The 25,840-nt window shown below is 51.5% G+C and overlaps 1 protein-coding gene across 2 annotated transcripts; it reads right to left on the bottom strand.

Moving 5' to 3' along the window:
• Positions 1–938: 938 nt before the first annotated feature.
• On the bottom strand, positions 939–24,853 carry Atp8b2 (ATPase phospholipid transporting 8B2). 2 transcript variants are annotated; one of them, XM_021158825.3, is made up of 28 exons: positions 24,668–24,853; positions 22,592–22,658; positions 20,506–20,564; positions 20,018–20,131; positions 19,794–19,892; positions 19,297–19,358; positions 19,127–19,199; positions 18,610–18,680; positions 18,322–18,401; positions 15,953–16,111; positions 15,692–15,780; positions 14,146–14,342; positions 11,064–11,272; positions 10,241–10,284; positions 9,656–9,821; positions 9,316–9,504; positions 9,073–9,188; positions 7,910–8,074; positions 7,713–7,824; positions 7,464–7,569; positions 7,207–7,351; positions 6,769–6,952; positions 6,291–6,514; positions 5,427–5,510; positions 4,933–5,178; positions 4,644–4,782; positions 3,113–3,243; positions 939–2,871 (listed from the first exon to the last, which is right to left on the bottom strand). In XM_021158825.3, the coding sequence occupies exons 2-28, from the start codon at positions 22,620–22,622 to the stop codon at positions 2,593–2,595; spliced, it is 3,573 nt and encodes a 1,190-aa protein (XP_021014484.1). In that variant the 5' UTR covers positions 22,623–22,658; positions 24,668–24,853; the 3' UTR covers positions 939–2,592. The 2 variants fall into 2 exon arrangements, with proteins under 2 accessions (XP_021014484.1, XP_021014483.1); XM_021158824.3 differs by lacking the exons at positions 22,592–22,658; positions 24,668–24,853 and adding an exon at positions 21,792–22,096.
• Between the last annotated feature and the right edge of the window lie 987 nt (positions 24,854–25,840).

Genomic DNA, 25,840 nt, shown 5'->3' with positions numbered 1-25,840 from the left:
GAGCTGAGCATTTGCTAGGAACTCCTCAGGAGAGGAAGCACTGCCTCAGGGCAGACAGATTAGCAGAGGGGTAGACTCGGCCCAGAGGTGGGTAGGTTAGACCACTGTGCAGAGGTTGCCCAGCACCCTGGTGGTCTACTACCTCTGTCTGAAGTCATGGTCGTTCTACAAATGCTTGGTTGGGGTCACCTATATTTACTTGAGAAGCCAGAAAGCTGTGAGGCTAGGAGAGTATTCTCTGAGGAGCAGAAGCAATAGGAGGGGAGATTAAAAATAAAAACCTTGAGAGCACAGTGGTGACTGCCTGTAAACCCAACTCAAGAGCTTTCTGCAAGCTCTCCAGTTCACAGTTTCCAGGAGCTGCCCTGCCTGTTCTCCCTGAGCTGAGTGTTCTAGACCAACCTAAGCTGCAGAGCACATTCAAGGCTTACCTGGGCAACCTGGTAAGTTTCTATTTATGTCTAAATGAAAAGGCTTTAAATTTTAAAAGGAAAGTTGAGGGCTATGGATACAGCTCGGTTGCCTAGACTGTACCAAGCCCTGGGTTCAAATCCTAACCACATTAACCTGTCACAGTGGTACAGCCTGCACTGGAGCACTGGGGAAGCAGAGGCAGGACAGACTTCATCTGTAGCTGTGCTGTGAGCTGGAGGCCAGCCTAGGGTATATGCACTCACCGCATGTGCACCTAGCATGTGCACCTAGCATGTGCACCTAGCATGTGCACCTAGCATGCACAGAGTAAGTTGGCCCATGCCAGCTCTTGCTGCTCTGACAGAGCTGTTGGAACTCAGGCCACAGGACTGGGGAGAGCTGCCCCGAAGGCTCTGATTCCACTCAGATCCACCCACAAAACCCCTGGAGGGTTTCTGCCTGTGCTTTTACCCAGTCTTATTTAAACACCAAAAAAAAAAGAGACAAATTACTCACCTCTCAGAAATTGGAATTTTATAAAAAGGCATTTTTCTTTTATATCCATAAAATGATATAATTTTTGCAATTATAGAAATGTCATAAATTATACAGAATGTTCCTTAATTACAGCTCAATGCAATATGGTACTTTCCTCCCTCCCTAAAAAATGAGAGAGAACAAAAAAATAATATATATATAGCTATATATATATATAATATGTATTTATATAATATAGACAAACCAAATACAAAAAAAATCATTTCCTCTTTGGTATAAAAATCAGACTTTCCTTTTAAGAGACAGACAAACAGACATGATACTGGGCTTGTAAACTGTATGACCAAAAGAGATTCCCCAGTCTTGTCTTCCCTTCCTTCCTGCACCCCACTTCCCTGCACCCCACCCCCAGCTCCTTTGGGGCAACTGCATGAGACATCTAGATTCTTGTGTCCACCAGTCCCAGCTCCACGCCAGTCTTCCTCCTTACCCTGCTGCTAGCAAATAAGAGGAAGAGGTTCTTCTGGAAGCGACAGGTAACAACAAGCTCAATATGTACCTGACTTGGATAGCTGGGCTGTGAAAGGGGTCCAAAGATGCCCTGTCCAGACCGGGCAAGTGGTCTCCGGGCTGAACAGGTTTTATCTAACTCCTAGCACTCTTGCTGGAGGCTGAGCCAGAAGACAGAGCCCTAGGTTACTGGGCCAAAGCAGCAGAGGTCAGCTTCCCTTTTCAGTCTCACCTCAGGGATAGGTAGAAAAAGCACCGGATAATGAGGGGTAGGAAGGAAGGGAAGTTGGAAGTGAGTACGCTAAGGAATTGGGAACTCAATTTAGAATCCAAAAACCCTATTTCCCGTCTCAGGACTACATTTCCTATCAGCTACAGCTCACTGAGAATGATGCAGCCACTATCTGGGCTCTAGTCCAGCACTAGCAGGACTTTGGCGATCCAAGAACCCGTATGTGTGCCCTGGGGAGGCCACAGCACAGGTGAGGAGGGAGCCAGGACTATGCTTCCTTGCTGTTCTCCCAACAACCTCTTGCTGACACCTATCTGGTGGCTTCTGTACCCCATCAGGACACTGGCACCCTTACGTAGTTTGGTCCCTCCCAAGCTATTCCACCAGGTAGGGCATCCCAGCGTGTGCCAGTCTCCTCTTCCCAGGAGAGTTAAGACACTAACCACAACACAAAGTCACACGAAGGCCTCCTCCACTTACCAAATAAAAAAAGACAAAACCAAACAACACAAATATAAACCAAGAGGACACACGATGATATGAGGGGCTTGGCGGCCCCAGCAGGTCTCTGGCTTCCCGGCGTGATACATTCTTGTGTAATTCAGGAACAAGGGCGCAAGGGCCCCTCTGGGGAATAGGAGTAAAAAAATATGGAGATTATAGTCTCCCTGTGGACTCCAAGCAGGACAGGGCTGGACCCAATCTCATAGTTCTTTTTTCGTGTGTTTTTGGTTCCACATCTTGTCCCTCACTGTGGCCCCATCCAAGGCTTGAACTGGCGCTGTCCCTGGGGCCTACTCCCTCTACCTCTACAAACTGGTGAGGCTCGCAGAGCAGTCCACCAGGCAGAGGAGGCAGGCTGCATGAAGGACCAGCAGTTTCCAGACACCGGCCCTGTGAGCTCTGGTCCCTGACGCAGGGGGTCCCAGCCCAGGTCTTCAGCCCTTGAGGGGCTTCTCAGCTCCGCCACTGGGGCTGTTGGCACTGTCACTTTTCTTCCTGCGCAGGCTCTCGATCCAGCTGGAGCTGGAGCGCGTGCTGAAGCTGGAGAGGGCCAGGGAGCTAAGCCGCATGTTCTTGCCAGACATAATGAGCTCCCCGAAACCTTCCTGATGAGAGAAGGCATAGCCAGAGCGCCGAGAGCCCGTGCGGCCCACTCGCCGCATGCAGCGGTGCTGCGCCTTCTGCTTCTTCCTTACCAGCTGGGTGTAGCGGACCTGAGGAGGGCATAGTGAGGGGGGTCCTTCAGTATCCGCTCACGACGACAGGCACCACCTTGGTGCAGGGACCCAGAGCACCAGGGCAGATCAGCTTAGAACTTCTGTAGCCAGGTGCAGCACGTGCCCCTAGAGTCCCGCAGCCCAGACACAGCTCTACAGCACCCAAGCAAAAGAGGCTTTTTCTGTCACATTGCAGCTGCCCCCCAAGGCCTGCGGCCAGCCTTGCCAGGCTTCTCACCGTGTCGGAGAGATCCGGCTTCAGGCTAAGCCTGAGGAAGCGGAAGGCAACCACAGGCATGATGCAGACAGCCGTGGTGAGCGCGATGGTGAGCCACACGGTGGGCTGGGCCAGGGTGTTCTGAGCATTCCCTGAAGGATAGGAGTCAGGAAGTTGACAGAGGGGATCTCCTCACTTCCCCATTGCTATTTCTCATGGTTCCATGTCCTCAAACTCAAACCCCTCGCACCCTCAACGTCTGTCTGTCTGCCACTCAAATGCTAATCTCCAAATCTGTCTCTGCTCTCCAACTCTCTCCTGAAACCCTGTTTCTTTAACCATCTCAGTCAAGGAACCTCCAGGCTAAAAAGGCCCATGTGATGGACCGTCTCCTCTACCCCAAGCCTGCTGTGTACCTGCCTTTTCCAGGTAGGGAAGCACAGCGGTAGCACTCGCTAGCCCAGAACTACAGTGCCCCGCTCACTCCTTTCTCTTCTTCAAACTCAATCTAGGCTGCTGGCTCCAGTTTCTAAATATCTAAAGAATTCCAAGAGCCCATAGTCAGATTCCTGTTGGAGGTCCTAGCCATTCTGTTTTCATGTGCCCTCTACTTTATTATCCAACTACAGTAACGCTGTCCCTTTAAAGTGGGAATTGTTTTCTGTACTTCCTGCTCAAACCATGGAAACCAAAGCCTTTTGTGCAAGGCAGGCAAGCATTCTGCTGAGTTATATCCCCAAATCCACACACACACACACACACACACACACACACACACACACACACACACTCACACACACACACACTCACACACACTCACACACACACACTCACGCACACTCACACACACACTCACACATACACACTCACTCACACACACACACACACACACACACACACTCCTTTTTGAGACAACAGGCTCTCATGTAGTTCAGGATATTCTGAACTTGCTATGTATCAGAGAAGGACCTTGGTCCTCCTGCCTCCACCTCTCAAGTGCTGGGAGTAGAGGCACTTGTCAGCCTATGTAAAAGAACAAAACAAGTAACAAATGAAAAGAAAACAACCTTTGATGCCATCTGTCTCCTGTCTCTAAGTAAATGAAGACTTCTGGCAAGGAAAAGCAAGGCACACTTGGTAGCCTTGCATTCAGAGACCTCTCTCTTTCCCCACTGCTTCTCCAGGCCTCCTGCCCCACATGAGCTCGCCAAGAGCCAAGCGGTACCTTCACACTCCAGGCTCTGCTCACTAACAGCAGTCTCCTCTGCAGGACTATCCCTGACCAATTCCATTGGCACTGCTGACCGTGAAGCCTGCCATCCCTGACCTCCTTGGAGCTCTGCCATTCCACAGCCAGGCAAGGGCTGTTCTTCCCTCTCAAGGAAATAGACATCCCTTGGCACCAGAGCCTGAGTCACCCACCTCTTCATATCGCATAGTACCTTGCAAGGTGCCCAGCATGTAAAGTATTGGTAAGTGCTAGCTGTCTACCCTACGTCCCTAGAACAGATACAAATCATCACTGATTAAAAAGGATGCCACGGGTACTCACCCACAAACCGGAACTGGTTTGGGAACATGTCAAAGAGTCCATTGCTGTGCATGGCAAAGAGGATGGCGAAGTAGACTGCGAGGCTGCCCCAGATGAAGAAGTGATTGATGGCTGTCCAATAGCCTGTGTCCAGCCCAATCTGCAAAGAGTAGTTATGAAGGGAGGGGTACCCCAAGATCCCACCCCACCACAAGAAACAAAGGTGTGATGCTGAGGCACACACACACACACACACACACAACCCCGTCCCCAAGAAAGGCTCCCTCCTTCCTGAGGGATGGCCTCATACCTGCACACTGACCACAATGACCAACGATGTGGCCACAGTGACTGCGAAGGACTGGTAGTCTGCCAGCTGGGTGCCATCATCCCGAGTGGCCTCCGCAAACACCCCATAGGGGATGAAGAACATGAGCACAGAGGTGTAGATGCCCTGGGCGATGCAGATGAAGAACTCTCGCTTGTTGAATAGGAGGTTCAACTGGCCTGGCTCGTACAGTTTAGGGTACTCCATGCTTCGCTGCTCCGGGACATCCTGTGAGGGGAGGACCCCAGAAGCTGCCACGGATGCTCTCCAGTCCCCCTTCCTAAAGTCTTGGTACAGATGCAGGCTTAAGCTAGATTCTCCCAATCTCTCTGTGTTCAGCAACAAAGGGGAGTTACAAGTTCCAGAGCCAAGATGGAAAGGATCCCCCGGACCCCCCAACTGGAAGTGTCCACTGGCATCGGGGCAGTGCCCCGCACCTGGCATATCAGACAACCTTTCCCTGACCACCCCCATACCTGGTCAAAGACGCCCATGGCTAGGACGGGGAGGGAGGTGTACACGATGTTATACAGGGTGATGAAGTACTGGTCATAAACGGTCTGGAAGAGAACGGGGTAGGAGAGTGAGCAACAGCCTTCTCTGGCAATCAGGCACAGGAAGATGGCTTCACATCACCAAGCAGCCCTACCAAGCTTCCTCAGGGTCCTAGGATCTCCACTCTCCCAACAAAAGCTTTCCTTTTGGGTTGGTTATTTTGAGACCAGGGTTTCCTATGTAGTTCAGGTTGATCTGGAACTCACTATGTAGCCCAAGCTGGCCTCAAACTTTCAATGCTCTGTCTCTATCTCCCTGAGTGTTGGAATGAGTATGCACCACCATGGCCAGATTCAGAGTTCAAAGTTAAGTGGTGCTACACGGTAGATAAACAGGTCAGCCTGTATTATAATAAACCATGCCCCCACCCCCAAAAAAGAAAGAGGATAAAGAAATACCAACATTTATTAAGTACTAAACAATGGGACGGGTTAATTAAAAGCACAGACTTATGGTCTGTTGTTAGGTGTTTACTCCACACGTGGATGAGAGAGAGATATGAGGTTGTGCCTATCTAGGGGACATGGGTGTGCTGTAGTGTGCACGAAGATCAAAGGACAGCCACTGAGTGTCAGTTCTCCGCTTTCTACTTTGTTTGAGACACAGCCTCTGCTACTGTAAGCCAGGTTGGCCTACAAGCTTCCAGACAGCCTTCCGTCCCCAGCTCCCACTGCTGCTGACTTCTACACGGATTCTGGGGATCTGAACTCAAATGTTCAAGATTGTACAACAAGCACTGGCCTCTTCCTACACATGCAGCAGAGAGGTCTAGAAACGCATGCTACCTGGGCTGAGAAACCGCAGAAGAAGCCAAACCAGAAGTGGACCATGGTGAACGCAAAGTTCTTGTAGAAGAAATAGCAGAGGAACTTGCACATGCGTAGGTAGGACCAGCGCCCATGCACCAGCAGGAGGCGTTGCAGGAACTTGAACTGTGAAAAGGAATAATCGGAAGCCAGGACAGCCTGGATCCCTTCCTGCCCACTGATGCCCACACCAATGTGAGCAGCTGCAGAGACAAAAGATGAGAGGAAGGGGGAGGTGACCTTCTACTTCAGATCTCATCAATTACAGCCCCACTCCTTACCCCTCCCACCCAGTGACAGCCCCGCCTCTCACCCCTCCCACCTAGTTACAGCCCCGCCCCCCACTCCTCCCACCCAATTACAGTCCTGCCCCTCACTCCTCCCACCCAGCGACAGCCCCCCACCCCCCTTTCTCTGGTCCTGAGACCTTACAGAGTCCAGCCAAGCCCATACTCACTTTTAATCATGCTGACATCATTGGCTCCATCCCCAATGGCAAGTGTCACTGCCTTCTTGTACTTCTTAACCAGTTCCACCACTTGTGCCTTCTGCAGGGGTGTCACTCGACAGCAGATGACAGCTTTGCAGGCACATGCTGTCTCCAGAAACTCTAGCTCCATATCAGCCTCCAAGGCATGGGCCTGAAACAGAGAAACAGTCATAGTGTTCCCAGAGCACCCCTCAGCTCCTCTGGTCCCTTAATGATCACAACCCCTCCCTCTCTCAAGTCAAGGGAAGTTGAGAGCAAGGTAAGATACCACTGAGAGAAAGCATAACCCATGTTCAAAGCCCTCTCTGCCAAGAGGGAACCGAGGAGCTATGGGCAAGCACTCAACAAGGTCTGAGCACTGTCCTGCCTGGTAGCCTGCTCCAAGCTAAAGATGGCAAGCATTACCAGGCTGTGCCCGTTGATGACCAAGGCGTACTCTCCAGCAACAGCCTCCAGGACAGAAGTGAGCTTTGAAGAAGAAAGGTTCCCCTGGTAGGTGAAGCCGTTGCCCACAGCGTGGGAGGTATCTACCATCTTCTTCCGGGCTTTCCTGTGAGGGCAGGAAGAAACTGTGGTAGGACTGCAGAACAAGCACACAGAGGAAAAGTCAAAGCTGCCGGTTTGTGCCTGGGCACAGCTCTGGTTCTGCAGCCTCCGCTTACCTGAGCTCCTCTCGCACCTCCAGGACAGTGTGGCCTGTGACTACAAACACCTCTGTCATGTCGTCAGTCAGCATCTTACAGGAGTAGCCAATGTTCACAGCTGTCTCTGCCAAGACAGAACAGAGGTGCTGCAGGCTGGCCACCACAGGGCCAGCACGCCTTCCCACCTGGTGGCCCAGCTCCACACAAGGGTACGACAGGACCAGTGTGTCGATCTGCCACCAGTCCTGCCCTGTTAGGCATTCTCACCTTGCTTATCTCCTGTTAGCACCCAAATCTTGATGTTGGCCAGAGTCAAGAGGGCAATGGTCTCTGGGACTCCCTGCTGAAGCTTGTCCTCAATGGCCGTGGCACCCAGCAGCTGAAAATACCACAAGGGTTTCTGAGGAGAGCTGCGTGATCTACAACATTTGCTGCACCATCAGTCTGTCCTCCTCAGTCCATACCATCATGTCACTCTCAACCTCTTCATAGATGCTGGCTAGCCTGTCCTCTCGGCTGTCTTGGGCCAGGCTAGCCTGGAGGCGTCTCCTGGCCCACTCCTCATAGTATTCTTCATCCAGGTCTTTGTAGGCCAGCACCAGGGTCCTCAGCCCATCCCCTGCATACTCCTGGAGGAAGGGTTGGAAAAGTCAAATGAAAAGAATTCTAGAAAACACAGCAAGGAAACTGCAACTCAAATCTCAACAGATAGCTGAGATAATCTTTGGTTGGATTTTTTAATTGTTTAACAGTATTTTGTTATTTGTGTCTGTATGTGTCTGTGCATCATAGCACACATGCAATGGTCAAAGGAAGTTGGCTACCTTCTCCTACCATATGGGCTCTAGAATCAAACTCATGCCTGCCATAATGATTGGCCTTAGTGCTTTTATGTGATGACCCTCCTGGTTGATTTGTTGAGACAAGGGCTCATGTAGCCCAGACTAGCCCCAAACTTCTAACCCTTCTAGTTCTATTTGCCAAATACTGAGATCATAAGCATAATGTAATGCCAGGCTGCACTCATTTAAATACTTTCACCTCAGGAAAAAAAAGAAACTAAATGTATTCATTATCTATCAAGATCTTAAATGTATTCAACACAACAAAACAAAACCCCACCAAAAATAACAACACCGTGAGCTAGTGAGATGGCTCAGCAAGTGAGGGTGCTTACCACCAAGGCTGATTTTCTGAGCTTACTCCCCAGAGCCCACAAGACAGAAAGATAGTATCAGTTCCTTCAAGTTGTTACCTCCACAGGCACACCATGATGTGAATACACACACATATATCGACTACAAAATACATATACACACACATAAACACAAGTACACATAAACATACACTTTTATCTTTAAAGGGATAACATGGGGCCGGAGAGACGGGTCAGCAGTTAAGAGCACTGGCTGCTCTTCCAGAGGACCTGGGTTCAATTCCCAGCAACCACATGGCAGCTCAAAGCTGTCTATAGCTCCAGTTCTGGGGATCTGACATAGTCACACAGATATGAATGCACACAAAACACCGATGCACATAAAATAATTTAAAAAAAAAAAAAGCGGACGACATGCCCTGGCCACCTCACAGTGCTGAGACGGCAGAGGCCCCTGGCCAGCACACCTACATTCAGATGGTCAGTGGTGCTGTTGAGCAGTTCCTGGGTAGGAGGGAGGAGCCTGTCTAGCAGGATTGTGTCAGCCCCTTTGCAGTAGAGTCGTATCTTCCCCTCTGGATTCCGAACTGTGAATGGCACAAGGGAGAAATGTGCCAGAAAATTTCAGGCAGAATCTAAACTAATAAAACAAGAGTCCCCCTACCAGGCCTATCTCTGTCCCAGGTCTCCTCGGCTCCCTGGTATTGGCCTCACCTATGACTGACATCCGCTTGCGAATGTTGTTGAAGTCCAAGATGGCTAGCAGCTGGTAGGTGATGGCTGTACCGAGCTCATGGACAGTGATTGTTTTAGGGGTACGAGAGCGGAACACAAAACCAAAATTCCTGGCTGCGGTGACCAAAGCGCCCTCATCTGGAGACTGAGCTTTGTAGTACAGCTCTCCTGGCAGGGAAAAGGAGCGTGCGCAGTAAGTAGCCACCATCCCAGCCACTTGCCTTGCCCAGGACGCCCCAGTACAGCAGCAAGGCAGAGCAGCAGTACCCAGGAGCATGAACTGGACTGGGCCAGAACCTGAGCCAGCGCCTCAGCTCACCTTCGTTCTTTTCTTCTGACATGACAGTGTGACACAAGGAGAGGAGACGGAAGAACTCGTGCGTGTGTGGGTCCCCCATCTTGACGGCCTCCAAGAGACTCGAGTCCCAAAACAAGAATTTCTTGTCAGCCAGTGGATTAAAGGAGAAGTCAACAGGCTCTGGTCTCTGGAGCAAACAAGAAGACTCTGAGGAAATGCTCTCCCGTCTCCTACCTCTCAGTAAGAGCCCTGGCCACTCTGGGCCTCAGATGTCTAGCTGGGCTCTTTTTATTTTGATTTTTCCCTTTTTTCTTTGAAACGGGGTGTTAATATGTAGCCTGGGATGACCTGAAATTCTCTACGTAAGCCAGGCTTGCTTCCACCTTCTGACTATCTCAGTCTCCAAGCACTGAGATTACAGTGTGCACCACGCCTCACCCGGCAACTCCCACCCGCCACCAGTGCTCCTTCACACATCCACTTCTCTAATACCTTCCACTTCCTGCTGAGATAATACACTGTTCCCATCTACGCCAGCTACTGCTGGCCAGGTGCCCAGACTGTCTCTAACTGGCATAAAGAATATTCATGGAGACTGGATCTTACCTCTCCCAATTCAGCTTTGTGCCCCAAGACATCAAACACATCACCTACACATAGACAGAAGGAAAAGCAGCGTCAGTACTGGGACTCTCCAGAGTATCACAGAAAGCTCTAGTGTAGACCCCACGGGTACCCACTCAGCCTCTAGATGCCACCCACACGCATGCTTTAGCTACCCAGGATCCCAGGCTCCAGGAACCTGGCCACAAGGGCCATAGTGCCCACTTTTCACCATGTCCCTCCGAGCCACCTTCCAGTAGCTCTCCCCACAAGGGCCGGTCTGATTCTCTGCCTGCCTCTACCAACACTCCAGGCCTGCTGGATGCCTGACACCTTCCAGGCCCAGAGAGCAAAGAAAGCCTTACACCCTGGGCATGAAGTCTAGGTTCATGCAGAAACAGTTACTGACTGCTGGGTCTCGAACCTGCACACACCCCACCCCACCCCATCCCAGCAGCTCAGCCTCAAGGCCACACCAGGAAGACTGCAATTACACTCCAGAGACTCACAAGGGCCCCTTGCAGTAACAAGGAAAGCTACACTTCATGGGGCAGTCAAGGTCCACCTTAGCCAGCATGCCCAGAGGCCAGTGTCTTGGGGCTCACTTCAAATAATCAAGGTATTTCCCTGGTGCGAGAGCTGAGATTAGAGCAAGGGCTCCAAGAGAGGACAAGAAAAGGACCCTCAGTACGATTCCCCACACAGGATGCAGAGCAGACCCTTGCAAGGTCCCTCACACCCAAACAGGAAAGAAGGAAACTCCAGCGTCAGCACAACAAGGGAGCCCCATTCCACTGTCCTTCCAGCCCTCAGTACTGAGCCTTACCATAGCTGTGGCCATTGATGGAGCATTTGTTGAACACCATGATGTTCTGGGTAAGGGTGCCCGTCTTGTCAGAGAAGATGTACTCCACCTGGCCCAGCTCTTCGTTCAGAGTGGTGGTACGGGCCTCCGCAGGGGTCCGCTTCTTCATGCAGAACATCTTCTTGTCCCAGTTGATGAAGTAGCTGTGGCCCAAACGGATGACTTCCACACTGCATAGGGGACAGGAGGTAAGGCCTGGGAAGCGGAGAGGGAAGGAAATATCCCACCCACATGGGTCTTGGCTGCAGGCATTGGCCTGGGGAGAAACAGGAATGGAGAAGACACCTGGGTACAGGAACCTGGACGGGAAGGGGCAGGGAAACCTGCAGGTGGAGCTGCTTGTGTACCACTGACAAAGTAGCTCCCAACCCGACCCTCCTGACGCTTTCCACACAGAAAGGTGCAAAGGCTCTGGGCAGGCAGGACAGATGGCACAGGCAGAGAAGGAAGAGGGACTGGACACGCGGCGCTTGGCCAGTTCTTACCTCAGGACTAAATACAGTAACCATGCAGAGAAAAATAAGAGAAAATGCAAGAGGGAAGGGAGAGAAAAGAGAGAAATAATGAGGGCACTGTGCATGCCGCGGCAACACGGAGCCAACTCCAAGAGGTCACGTGGGGAAAAGCCCAGGCCTCGTCACTCCTCACGGCCCAGCATAGGCCAGGGCTTCACTCCCACACTGGGATAGAGGCCTAGAGAACGTGGGAGCGACACTATGTCACAGGGCAAGGGACTTCCAGCTAGTCATTACTTTGAGCATCAGGGCTGTTAACATTCCCAGAAAAGATCCTGTGTCTAGGTCCAGGATGGCCAAGCAGTAGGCCACACACCTGGAACCCTGCTTCAACTTGGTTCCTATCAGGATCTTGTTAGGAGACAAAAATGAAATGCCTAAGAATGTTGTCCTGGAGCTAGACATGGTGGCACACGCCTTTAATCCCAGCACTTGGGAGGCAGAGGCAGGCAGATTTCTAAGTTCGAGGCCAGCCTGAATTCTACAAAGTGAATTCCAGAACAGCCAGGGCTATACAGAGAAACCCTGTCTCGAAAAACATTAAAAAAAAAAAAAAAGGAATTTTGTCCTGGCCCTTCCCCAGGACCATAATCACCCCGACTCTCACCCTCCTCTAGACACAAACGCTGATTCCATTCAACTCAGGAAAAAACTCTCTTAGGTGGCTACCAAAAGTTCCAAGTAAACTCAGATTCAAGGCAGGTACAGCACAGTGAGAAAGTGGGAAAACAAAATGAGCTGGGAAGCAGGAAAACATTTAAATAACAGCAACGCAGCAGAGTGGTCACGGCAGCGTTAGGTCAGTACCTGACTGCAGAGGAATGTGCTGCTGCTGCTGCTGTGGTTGGGTTTTATTGGGGGGTGGAGGCTTGTTTTAAGGGGCAAGGCTGACCTCAAATTTATGACTGTCCTCCTGCTTCAGCCTTCCCACGTGCTGTGAATACCAGCATGAGGTACCAGGCCCGCACGGTAATTTAACTTTTTATAAGTATTTTCCAATTCAGTGCCTTCTATCAAAACATCCTTCTGTAGGGACGGACACAGGGATCATATAAGAAGGGAAAACAGACAGCTTGTGAGGCCCTAAGTGACTACAGGCTAGCCTGAGGTCATGTGGCTGAGGGCAGCCAGCAGTCAAGCCAATTCTCCAACACTCTCCTTCCTGTTGGAGGAAAGCCACAGCCCCTACCCCATACACACAGCAGTGCTTCGTTTGTAGGATCTGGGCTGGCAAGGAGATCGGACAACAGTCTGGGCTCAACTGAGTACAACTGTCATTGACTAAAGATAGAAGCTAGAAAGAGCATCTGCAAAAATACTTCCTTCAAAATGCCATAGGCTACTGAGCCTGTATGATGGGACAGACCTACAACCCCAGCACTAGAGAGGTTGAGGCAGGAGGATCACTAGTTCTAAACTGGCATGTGACTAGACAGTGACTGGTTCAAAACCAAAGAGTCACAGGCTCCCTTATCTGAAACGCAAGGCAGGAAAGACTCCTCCGGACTGTCTTCTCTCTCCCTCGTCCTCACTGGCCTCTGCTTGGTGACATTCTCCTTACTGCCAATGTCCCACACGTGCTGCCCAGCGCAGCCAGCGGCCTGCTAAAGCATTCCTGAAGGCTGCTTATTCTGCAGGTGTTCTCACAAACTGTTCCTGCAGGCCCACAAAGACTGAAGGCCCCTAACAACCCAAGGCAGGCTTCTGTTTCCCACTCTCCCACTCAGCTCCTTGCTCAGGGCTGAAATGCCTAACTCCTACATCCTCCCAGTTTCTCATCTGCCTGTCCTTGTTTCTGGCCTTTCTCCCTCCTCCTCCTCCTCCCCCAGCCCACCCCTTGCCCACCCCATGCCACCATCTCCTTGTCTAAGAAGGATTCCTGACTAACCACTCGGAGAACTTGGCGTCTATCACATGCTACATCAGGGGCTAGCACTGGTGCCAGTCCCAGGCCAGCCAATCTGCTTCTCTGAGGACAAAGGGAACCTACACAACTCAGCAGAAGATTCAAGGCAGAACAACTTCTATTTTGTGACATGTGTGGGGTTTTCTTCCTCTGTCAGGCTTAAGTTTCAGAAGGGAAGAAGGTCAGTTCTCTGTTATCTTAGCACTTCTTGCCCAGAACAGGCAATAAAATACCACGTGGTACTGAATAAATTAATATAGTTTCTATTCCACTGTATTCCAGATGTCAGGAAACTTAAGTAACATAAAATGGTCACAGGAGGGACGGCTCAGTGGTTAAGGTCCTTAACTGCTTTTCCAAACGTCCTGAGTTCAGATCCCAGCAACCACATGGTGGCTCACAACCATCTGTAATGAGATCTGATGTCCTCTTCTGGAGTGTCTAGACAGCTACAGTGTACTTACATATAATAAATAAATAAATAAATAAATAAATAAATATTTTTAAAAATGGTCACAGGATAGAAAGGACTCCATGTTCCTTCTCGAGGGTCTCCTCTTCCGGGAAAGTAGGCAAGGATGTATAGAGGCCGGCCGGCCGGCCGGCCGGCGAGAGCACATACCTGACGTATAGTGAGATGGGCACAACGGTGTTGAGAATGATGATATAGGACCAGAAGGAGAGGAAGCCAGAGAAGAAGGCACTGTCCACCGCCTCATCCCAGGGCAGGTAGACCTGGAAGCGCGTCCCGACTTCGTGCTCCCAGATGGCATTCCCGATGGCCAGGATCACCCCCATGCAAACCAGGAACCCAAAAATCTGAGGAGAAACAAAAAGCGCAGAAGAGGCCGAGGCTTAGAAAGCTTTGTGGCTCTCGAAGCCCCATGTACCCTAAAGAGGTCTGCTGACATTCTGAGCCCATAAAAGCTCAAGCATGGTCTCGCTTTTCTACCGTAAGGGACCAGGGCGGGCAGCAGGTGCTTGAGAACCACCATAGCATGCAGTCCCCTCTCTGAACATGTCCTTATTCTATGACAGGCAGGCAGAAACACTAAGCAGCTCCCAATCTGGAACTTTCCCGAGTCCTCAAAGGATGTGGCTGGGATGAGATACTTCTGACAGGATTAAGAAAGAAGCTGGCTGTAAATGACCAATCTGCCCGTGCGAGCCCACACAAGCCAACAGAATATATGGATTGTATAGAATGCTTTTTTCCCCTTCTTGGGAGTTAAGCCCAGAGCTCCATCCACAATAGGCAGCCTACTAAGTTACATCCTAAGGTCTGCCTTCACTTTTTTGAGACAAGGTTAGCTTCAAACTGTGGTGATCAACTTGTGTTACCCTCCCCAGTTTTGAGACTTTAGGTGTGAGCCACCAAGTCTGGCTTGGGAGGATCTTGAGTTCAAGGTCAGTCTTGGCTACAGATCAAGACTTTATCTGAGCAAGAAAGAAGACAGGGAGGGAACAATGAAGACCACTGTCTAGTCTCCAACAACTACTTCCAAAATTGCCCAAAGTTGAGGCTCAGAAAAGCAGGCGTCATTCTGCTCTGTGGCCACCAGGGGGCGAGAAGAGCCTTTGTATGCGGAACTCCACTTCTGCGAAGGGTTTCTACAAACCCTTTAAGGCCAAGATGGAAGCAAGCTCAATGACTGCCTTCCGGCCTCGCAAGCTGGCACGCTGGGTGCAGGCTGTGAAGAGGTAGAAAAGGGGTGGGAAAGCCCAACAAGGAAATCCAAGTCTAGGCAAACAGGAGAAGGACTCAGGAACTGTCAAAGTGAGCACGAAAGACTTTCTTTCCCCTTGGGGTCCGTCCTTTACCCTTAGAAGTTGGAGAAAGACCCTACCCTGCTAGGCATCTTCCCCATGGAAAGTTTTCTTTTAACTCTGAATCCATCTCTAGGAAGGCCTCCTTGCCCCTGGCAAAAGCTAACAGGTAACATGCATATTAAGATGCCCTGGAAACCGAGCCCACAGAAGGGGTGGTTTATTTTAGCTTTCTTTAAGTTGTTGATTTGTGAACGTCCCTAAGGCTTTTAAAAATAACATCTGCAAGTCTGAAAGGAGTCTGAAGTGAGCATGGCCCCTGAGCAGCCACTCCTGGCTAGAGAAGAACCAAGGGCAGAGGGCCTCATCAGGGAAGGCGGCAGGAGCAGCCAGATGCTCACCCAGAGTACCAGGGTGTTCATTAGGCGGTCAATACTTGTTCGCTTGAACTTCGTCCTGCCGCTGTTCTGCATCAGCTTAGTATCAGGACCTGGAAAACAACGGGAAGCCAAATAAACAAAGTGAGGGACACTAGAGCAGACGCCCTAGGCAGGCAGGCGGGCAGGCAGGCAGGCAGGCAGGCAGAGGCTGCAGCCAGGGACAGAGGCCCAAGGTCTCCGGGTTCCACCATCCCTCACCCTGAGGGACGTCAGGAGGCTCACCTGCAAAGATGACCAGCCCGAAGCACCACTCAGTGTTTCTCAGCACACAACCCCTCAGCAGCATGTTCTGGTTGCTCAGGGGAAACTTGTTTTCCTTCCAGTACAGAGTCCCGCTGAATTTGTCCAGCTTGTTGTTGGGTGGTTCGCAGATTACTTCGCCTGGACGGGAGACAAAAGTGCCACGACTCAGGGTTCAATCACATAAGCAAACAGACAAGTAGTTACAGGGCTGGGAAGAGGCTTAGCGGTTCAGGAGACCCGAGTTTGCTTTCCAGCATCCTTGAGTAGCTCACAACTCCCTATAACTCCAGATCCAGGGGATCTGATACTCTGTTCTGCAGACACACGCACACACAGACACATGCACACACACACACACACACACACACACACACACACACACGTAAATTTTAAAGTAATAATACAATTTTTAAAATGTAAATATCTGCCGGGCATGGTGGCACATGCCTTTAATCCCAGCACTTGGGAGGCAGAGGCAGGTGGATTTCTGAGTTCAAGGCCAGCCTGGTCTACAGAGTGAGTTCGAGGACATCCAGGGCTACACAGAGAAACCCTGTCTCGAAAAACCAAAAAAAAAAAAAAGTAAATATCTAAGCTTGATGGTCCACACCTTTAATCCCATCCCTGGGAAGGAAGAGGTAGGTAAATCTCTTGAGTCTGACAACAACCTGATCTACAGAGAATTCTGGGCTACAAAGCTCCATACTGAGACCCTGTCTCCAAAAAAAAAAAAAAAAAAATAGTTTTTAGAAAAGCCGTGCTGAGGGGTTAGAGGTAGCTATGAGGATACTGTATGGTGACACGGTGACACACTACTGCCAGGACCTCTCAAGGAAAGATTATGATTAGTACACGGAAGCCCCGGGTTCAAAACCTAACACCACGTAAACCGGGAATGGCAGTGCCTGCCTGTCGTCCAGACACTAGAGGGCGGGGAAAGAAAGTCAGGAGTTCAAGGTAATCCTCCACTACATAGAAAAACAACATGGTGTCATGACTAACACTAAAGACGGTCACAAGGGATGTAGCTCAGTGGAAGAGCACTTGCTTGCCTTAGTACCACACAAAAAAGTACAGACATTTAAGACTCCGAAATCCCACTTCTGTGTATGTATGTGACACATGCACGTGGGGCAAGACGTCAACACGGGACATCTTCCTCTATTGCTCTCACTTGACTCTTTCCTATTACACTTATCTGTATGTGTGTGTACATGTGTGTGCCAAGCACATATAGACACACAAGTGCCAGGGTGCACATGTGAAGGCACTTGAAGACCATCGTTTCCTCCCTGTGAGTCCCGGGCCTACCCAGTCTGCTTGTGCGACTAGGACACTCTGAAGAATCCAATGCTTTCTTTCTACCTCATGGGTCCCAGGACTTCAACTCAGGTAGTTAGGCAAACGCCCTTCTCCACTGAGCCATCTAACCAGCCTCTAACTCACTGTTTGGGATAGAGTTTCTCTCTTATTGAACCTGGAGCTGTCCGATGGGCCAGCCTTGATGTCCAGCCAGCCCTACAGATCCTCCTGAGTCTGATCCTGGCAGTGGGATTGCAGATGTGCTACTCCATCTGGGTAAATTTGGGCTTGGGTCCTCAAGCTTACACAACTGATCCATCTCCCCAGCTCCCAAAACCCACAACCTGGAGACGACAAACACTGTTTACATAAGCATCAGTGGACCAAAAGACTAAATGGCCAAAGGGTGGCTGAACAGTGCCAATTTATGACACATTCAGTTACTGAAGAAGACAAGGCAAGGTTCTTTTGTGGTGAGAAGATAGTTATAATGGCTGGGTGTGACAGTGTGCCACCTACAGCTCCAGTATTCAGAGAGCAGAGGCAGGCAGAGCTCTTTGAGTTCCAAGGTCTACATAGAGAGCCTATCACATAACAAATAAATAAACAAAAAACTTCCGATGTATTTCACAGGCAAAAGGGCATCCTATAGAGATTTTAGTTAAATCACACTTACTATGGGTTACACATTAGTAGGTGAACTGTCAGCTAGTACGGTTACAAAAGGAAAGCAGAACTGGAGAGGAAGAGAGAATACTGATTTCTCACACACAGACAGGCAGGCTGATTTGCTATGAGGAACGTAACCACTATTCTGAGCTGATAAGCGCAAGGAACCATACTCTGTCAGCAGCCACAAAGCTCCCTTGAAATGAACCCCAGTTCAAAAGTCAACGGTACCACCTAGCATTCCAGACACGTCCCTCCCGAAAATGGCCAGAGACTTGCACAACAAAGACTTTCACAAAGACGAGAAGCCAAAAGAAAAGATATACTATAAACTCAAGCCCACCGTCTTTACCCAAGGCTGCTCCAGAACTACTCACCATCAAACCTGGCCAGCTGACTGACGTCCCCCAGCTCGGAGGTGACTGGAATGGCCTGGCGCACTTTCATGTTGGTCTCTCTGGAAGAACAACCAATACCCTTGAGTCCTGCCTCTTCCCCAGCAGCTGGGATCAACCCTGGGCACTCGGCCCCCCAACAGCTTGGCCTAGCAAAAGTCTGCTGTTATCTTTCTAACTCCTCAGATCTCAGACCTGGGAACCGCCTTCAAAAGACTCTTTTACCCCTAAAGATACAAGGAGAAAGCAGACAGCAAGCAGCCCACTCACCCATCCAGCTCTGCAGTCTCTATGTAACACAGCCCGTGGGGCTCGCTGCTGGAAAGGAGGAGGAGGTCCGCCTACACAGAAAGTCTGATGAGAACTCACAAACACACCCCGCTGTGGGAGGCCTCATGGGAGGGGAGGTCCTGGGAGGGGGGGGGGACTTAGAGGGATCATCCTCCAGTAAACACAGGTTTCCTTTTGTTCTGGGCTGTTCTGAGACAGAGCCTCCCACTCTATAGTCCTCTTTGGTATGAAATTCACTATGTAGCCCATGCTGGCCTTGAATTCAGAGATCTACCTACCTCTGTCTATACCTCTGTTCTAGGATTAAAGGACCATGCCATTATGGTTGGCATAGAGATCTGTTCTGTTTGTTTTGAATTCAAAAAGCCTGAAAAAACTAGTCCCGGCTAAATTCCCTTGACACAGAAGCCCACCATTTTGGAAAATCTCTTTCCACAATTCTACCAAAGAGGAAGAATAGCCCTGCAGACTGAAAAGGAGGAACCTTGTCCCTTACCGCCACAAACTGGTTATTTTCTAGCTTGATAATATCACCAACGCATACATTCATCCACTGCTCTTGTTGGAGGCTGAGGCAAAGAGACGACAGTAGAGGCCATCAGTAGCTACGGGGTTCCCGTGGGAGCCTCCCTCCACCCCCAGCCCTGGTCTCCAAAAGTCACTCACACTCCATTGATCAGCACCTGAGAATGACGGTTATTCACCTGGTTATCACTCTTGTGGCGGAACTGAAAGAGAACTAAGAAAAGTAAGACACCGTCCCTCCCCACACCTGGAACAATGACGCATCCTGAAACCAACTCTCCCTAACGCCCCTGCCTAACCCTCAGCCTAAGTACTACACATCTATTGGGACCATGAGGACCATCAAAGTCACCAAGGACTTGTCCAGAATAAAAGTGGCGCCAGGCGGTGGTGGCGCACGCCTTTAATCCCAGCATTTGGGAGGCAGAGGCAGGCGGATTTCTGAGTTCGAGGCCAGCCTGGTCTACAAAGTGAGTTCCAGGACAGCCAGGGCTATACAGAGAAACCCTGTCTCAAAAAACCAAAAAAAAAAAAAACAAAACAAAACAGAATAAAAGTGGCTTTGGGGGCTGGGGGGGGTGGGGGTGGGGTGGATAAGAAGAGGTGGTGACCAGAGAAAGCAGAAGGTGACAACTCACATAGTCATCGGTGGCATCTTTAACAGCTGTGATGGTGAGGACGAGAACCAAAGGCACAATGGTGGTGAACCAGGACAAGGACGAGATCTGGGGGATTAACTGAAAAGAGCAGAGACATGCTTCTGAGGTGCCTGCCAGAGCTCCTTGCCCCCAAATCCTTCCTCTTTATTGGCTTTATTCAGCTTTGTGATATACAGAAGACATAAGAGAGGTAGGTCACTTACCTGCAGAATGAGAAGGAACAGGAAGTAGGTGTTGGCAACTTCCTGGAACTGCTCAAAGAGGTTGACAGGCAGGAAGGTGACAATATTGTACTTGGAGGTCTTGATGCAGTTACTCTATGGCAACAAGGGGGATAATGAGGCCCCCTCACCCCAACCTAGAGCTGGGCTGGAGCTGCCTCTCCCAACTCTGTACTTCCCAAACCTTCTACACTCACACACCCCTCGCCCTGCCAGCCCACAGCTGTGGGACAGGAAAGAGGAGGACAGAAGAAAGTCTCCCCAGGACAATGTATTTGTCCCCTAGGTCAAAGTGTTCTGCTTCAGTGGCAACAGACCTGAGAATTTCAGCCTAACAGCAGATGGTTTCTGGGCAAAAAAAAAAAAAAGTTTTCCTGCCTCCCTCAAACACCCTTCCCAGTCAGCCACCAGCCTCAGCCTTGGATTTTCCAATATTCTTCCCCTTCCAGCCTGAAACAGGGACCACTTACCGCATACTGGAATTTCTCATTGTATTCACGGTCGTTAGCCCGCGCCCTCCGCTCTTCTTCTGCAATAGAACAAGGGTTGTCAGGAGGAGCTAACGAACCGCAACCTTGGTGAGGGCTCTGCTCAGCCACTGTTCCTTTCCACAGGAGACAGCGTTGGTCTTATTAATTCTTGGCTCCAATCTACAGTTTGCCAACAGCTGAGGCCACATGGCTCGCTCTGCACACTACTCCCCTACTTCCCTCTGAGATAAAGTCTCACTGTGTGTGATTCCATCCTCCTCAGCCTTCCAAGGGCTGTGCCACTACTCCTTAGGATACATTCATAGCACAGGACAAGCCCTCTGTTCCTAACTATCGCCCATCAAGGTCATTCTCCAGGAGCACTCTGTTCCCCCTCCCCCTGGCAGCCCCAGATCCTTTGCTTTTGTTATTAACACATCCGCTGTCATAGCCAAGCAGTAGCGCTAAGGGTACAAAGCCTCCTTCCTTGTGGAGACCACTGCAAACTTACACCCAGCACTCTCTTTGCCCTAATCACAGGGAGGAGCTTGGTGGGTGGTGCCAAGACAGAGGGTCACAGTGCCCTAAAAGCACTCTGCTGCAGCATCCCAGGCCCACGTGCAGTCTCTCTAAAGGAGCCTCTTGTCACATGTCACCATAAGCAGCTTCTGACTGGTGGACAATGACATCATCCTATTGCAAAGCTCATCTTCAAGTGTGGGGGTGTGTATGTCAGAGATGTGGGTCATGCAGACTGAGCAGAAATGGAGAGAGGATAAGAAGTAACTGCAATCTTTTTCCTACCATTTACAAATATTTCCCCTAAAGGGAACATCACTGTTAGTGACCCTTATTTAGCAGCATTCAACCTAAACCCTGCAGACTCCAAGCTGCAGGGGCCAACTCCAGGGCCAAGAATAAGAGGTGTCCGATGAAGGGTAGCCCCTCAGACTTAAAAGGGACAGTAACTTGGTTACGCAGTAAGCTTGCCACCTTACATCTGACAGAATTCCAGACCTCTTCTCCCAACAAGCACAATGCAGTAACAAACCCCAGGCCACAGAGTCCCCAGACAAATGACACATCTGACACCCAGAAACTTCCCTCAAAGGGTCCCCTGTCCTACTGAGACCCTAATCTCCAAGCACCATGCAAGGAAAAAGGAGGGTCCCAAAGGGCCCGCAAAGAGCCCTTTGGAGGAAGGGAGGCTAAAGACAAGGGAATGTGGAGGTCAGAGGGGGGAAACTACAGATTTGTGAGAGCTGCCAGGCTCTGCCTCCCGTTACCTGTCCCCCAAGAAGGCTTCTTCTGGCTCCAAGAGGGAGGTGCCCCGGCCCGGGCCCACTTCTCGGGTATCTCCTTGGGGACCGTCATGATCCCGTTTTTAAAAGGCGCATTGACTGTCCTTGGCCTCAGCGTCGCCTACGGGGCGGCCCCCCGGGGAGGCGCAAGAGCTGCGGCCACGCAGAGGGGAGCCCCGGCCGCTGGGCGTGCGCGACACCCGCAGCCCAAGCCATCCTCACGGCCACCTGCGCCTGGGACCACCAGCTCTGCAGGAGCTCCGCTCCCGAACCTCAGGACTGAGGCGAGCTCCGAGTGGCCGGGACCGGGAGCCCACGCCCCAGGCTCCGCCCCACCTGCTCCCACTGCAGAGCCGAAGCCTGCCAGCGCCGCGTAGGCGAAAGCCAGCGCATGGCCCCGCCCCCTCCCCCAGCCAATGCGGGAGAGCGGACCGCCCGCGTTGTCCAGGACAACGGCTTTCATCCCACACACACCCCTCCTTCCGCGGGAAACCGAGGACTCCGGTGGGTAGGCAAAGGAGGCCAGAGCCCAAGAGCCCAGGCCAAAGAGTAGGAGTTGCAGATGCTTTTGAGTTAAGAGGTTGGTGATTAGCAGTCACGGCCGAGCATCAGCCCAAGGATGAAATGAATTCAGCTTCATAAACTACCCGCTCAGGACGCCTAGTGGCCTTAATCCCCCTTTTTTCTCAGAATCATACTAGTCCTTCCTCTTCCCTTGGCTCCCTCAGTCATAACAACAGCCATTTTCATCATGCCCCCAGAGACCCACTTCTTGCCTCTCTTACCTGGGGGGCGCTTTTTTGCACACAGTGCCATCTCACCCAGCAAGTTTCCAGCAATCCATGGGAGACCCTGCAAGAAAGTAACAGACACACGCGGTCGAGAATTCTTCACTGCCCACATCAGATGCCTTCTAAAAACTATCCTAGCTCTGCTCTGCCCTGCCCTCCCCACCTCCTCCAACTCCACTAACGCTCACCTTCCTGCACTGACATGAATACCTGAGAGAAAAGGGAGGTCTTCCCTCTGTCCTGGAAAACATGAGGGAACTGAGAAATTACAGAAGCCAGAGCCTATAGGGAAAGGGCCTAGAAGAGACCAGATATAACAAATGAGATGCAGCTCTCAAGGTATCCACCTGAGGAACAATGGCTGTCCTAGTGGCAATGACAGCTGCTGCCGGTACTAGAAAGCAGAATGTGCCCTAGTGGGCTGGGTGGGGAGCTAGGAGCCAGGAAACACCTGGCAGAGCATCAGGAAGCAGGGTGGCCATGTTCCACCCTTCTAGAAAGCTCCTAATGTCCCCACCCCTACTTTCATTACTGGGGCTTCCATTATCACCTCCTCCCCATGAGGGTTCTCATCAGTCGCATGGCCACCACTTCCTGCAGACAGTCCTCAAACCATTTCCTCTCAATCTTGTCCAGCCACCCTCTGGGGCCATCAGAGAGGTCTTCCCAATCCTGCTAAGGGGTCACCTTTCTCTCTCACCCCAAGTCTAGTCCAGTCAGAATAACACTAAGAACAGGCTCAAGAGAGCCTCTGCTTCCTCCCACCCTCTCATGTACTTTCTCCTAAAAAGGTGTAAGTCCAGGCCACAGGAAACTCCTCTTCCTTCAGATGGAAAGCCTTGCCCCTCCTTAGTTCCCTTGCCTCTAGCCTGTCAGTCCCAAGAGATACTAATTGCCTGTCTGCCCAATCTCTGTAATTACTGACTGTGGTCCTAGCCCAGTCATCCTCTCCCCGTCTCCCTTCACTAATGTGCACTCCCTCCTTGATCTCAGAGCAGACAGTCCTGAGGGGCACTAAGTCCTTTTCACTCCTGACTCTCCACAACTGTGGCAAGCAACAGTGGCTGCCCCCTTGGCTCTGGAAGAAAAACCTCATGAACATTTTGGCGATGCCAAACCCTCTTCCAGGGCCCCAGCCAGGGTCTCCACCCAATCTAGAGCATGAGTCACGGGGAGGGTGGAGTGTGGAGCCAGAGGCTAAAGGAGAGGATGCAGGGTGGGCATAGCTGGCTCCTACCCAGCCCCACTCGAGTGGGAGGCTAGCAAGCATCGTTAGCCCTAACACCTGGGTCTTCCTTCTTAGAAAGAGTTAACAGTGGAGCAAGCTGACCATCAAGCGTCAAGTCTGGATATGGATCAGGGAAGTTCTTTTACCTCTAGGACCCTGGGGAGGACTGAGAACAACTTTGGCCCCAATCCTCGAGAGGGGTGCAGTAACAAGGTCTCCCTCTCAGGATATCCTGGTTTTCTAAACCGACTAGGCCCACCAGCCACGTCGCCTTGCCCCGTCACCCTACCCCAGCCCCCTCTGCAGCCATATCTGGGATAAAAATAGCCAGCCATGGGAAAGAGGCAGCGCTCCACGAAGGAAAAAAAGGACTCCTCCTCTGGGTCTGGCCTCCGCTCCTTTCCAACCAAGAGCCTTTTCGGGGGAAGCTAGCAGATAGACGAGACAGGAGAAAACAATAATACCCGAGGCCACCTTCCTTCCCTCTCCAAGGACAGTATCCAGGACCCACTACACAGCTTTGAGCTCCCAAAGCTCACCCCTGGCACCCTTGGTTTTCCTGGGGCACAGAGAAACCTCCACCTTCCCGGGACAAATCCTATCAGCCCCAAACTCCCTCTCTAGGCACCTAAAGGCTGGCACCAGGTTACTCCTCACACCCCAACTCCGCACGCCCCTTCGGGGCCCCATCTTCCCAGCTTGCGCACAGCTACCGGTTCGCTCCATCCTGGTAGCCCTTCTCTCCAGCCTCCCACAGCCGCTCCCCGTGGCACCGCTGCCCGCGCCTCCCAGAGCCGACCCTCCGGGTCCACACCCCCGGCCCCACGGCGGCGGCGCCTTACCTTAGCGCTCCGCGCGCGGCGCTCCGCCCGGCGGCCCCGTCCGGCCCATGCCGGGGGCTGGGGCGGGGGCGCTCGGCTCCGCTGCCCGCAGGCTCCCGCCCCCCGACAGCAGCCCGGCTCTCCTGACCCCCCCGGGGCCCCGGCCCGCTACTTTGTGTCAGTTTCGGCCGCGGGGCGGAAGTGACGGCTGCGGCCGCGGGCGGGGGGCGGGAGGGGCTTTGGGGAGGTGAGGGGCGCGGCGTGCGCCATCTTGGTGCGTAGGGAAGAGGGGGGTGGTCCCAAGCTTCGGCCCGGACTCGCACACAATCGGCGAGGCTGGAGGACGCTGGGATGCTGCTGCTTTATTTTGGAAGCCAGAAACCGAGCGAATGCTGCTTTCTCTGCCAGAAACCATCTTCGGGGAGGAGCCTGATGCGGGAGTAGCGATGAAGAAGCCCCTTAGCACGCTTTTCTCTAGCCTAAGTGTCTGCTGTGCTTCCCTCCTCGCCCTGGCTCATCTCAAGGCCTTTCACTTCCTGAAAAGGCACAGCTATTGCATTGACTGGGAGTTGTGCCTCAGTTTCTCCGCTTGGTTCTCCTGACGATGAGTAGTTGACTTTGCCCCTTACCACATTCCCTTGGGTGGTATATTACGCGCGCGGACACACACACACACACCTCGAAGAACTATCTGAGGTCATTGGCACTCCTGTCAGGCCAAAGATAGGAAACGTAGAGATTTCCCGAGCTGGCAGCCAGAAGACAAGGAGATAGCTCCGAGGCAGAGCCCTTGCCTAGGCCCTAAATCAAATCCCTAATGCCACAAAATACAAGTGGTTTTGTTGTGTTGTTGTTGTTGTTGTTGTTTTGAGTCAGTGGGAGGGGGTGTCTCACTATGTAGCTCTGAAAGGCCTGAAATTCCAGAGACCCTAGGCGTGCTCCATCACTTCCGAGTCAAACTTAAACTAGGTTTTGTTTGTTAAAAGATTCACTCTTAAACCAGGCTTGGTGGCGCATGCTTTTCGTCCCAGCGTGCGCCTTTGATCCCAGCACTCGGAGGCAGAGGCAGGCGGACTTAGTTCGAGGCCAGCCTGGTCTACAAAGAGTTCCAGGACAGCCAGAGCTGACAGACAGAGAAACCCTGTCTCGAAAAATCATAAAAAAAAAAAAAAAAAATATTCACTCTTGTTAGGT

The sequence above is a fragment of the Mus caroli genome, unplaced genomic scaffold (genome assembly GCF_978045245.1).
Source record: "Mus caroli unplaced genomic scaffold, Mus_caroli_1 scaffold_3, whole genome shotgun sequence".
Lineage (NCBI taxonomy): Eukaryota > Metazoa > Chordata > Mammalia > Rodentia > Muridae > Mus > Mus caroli.
This window is presented reverse-complemented; position numbering and strand designations above follow the sequence as displayed.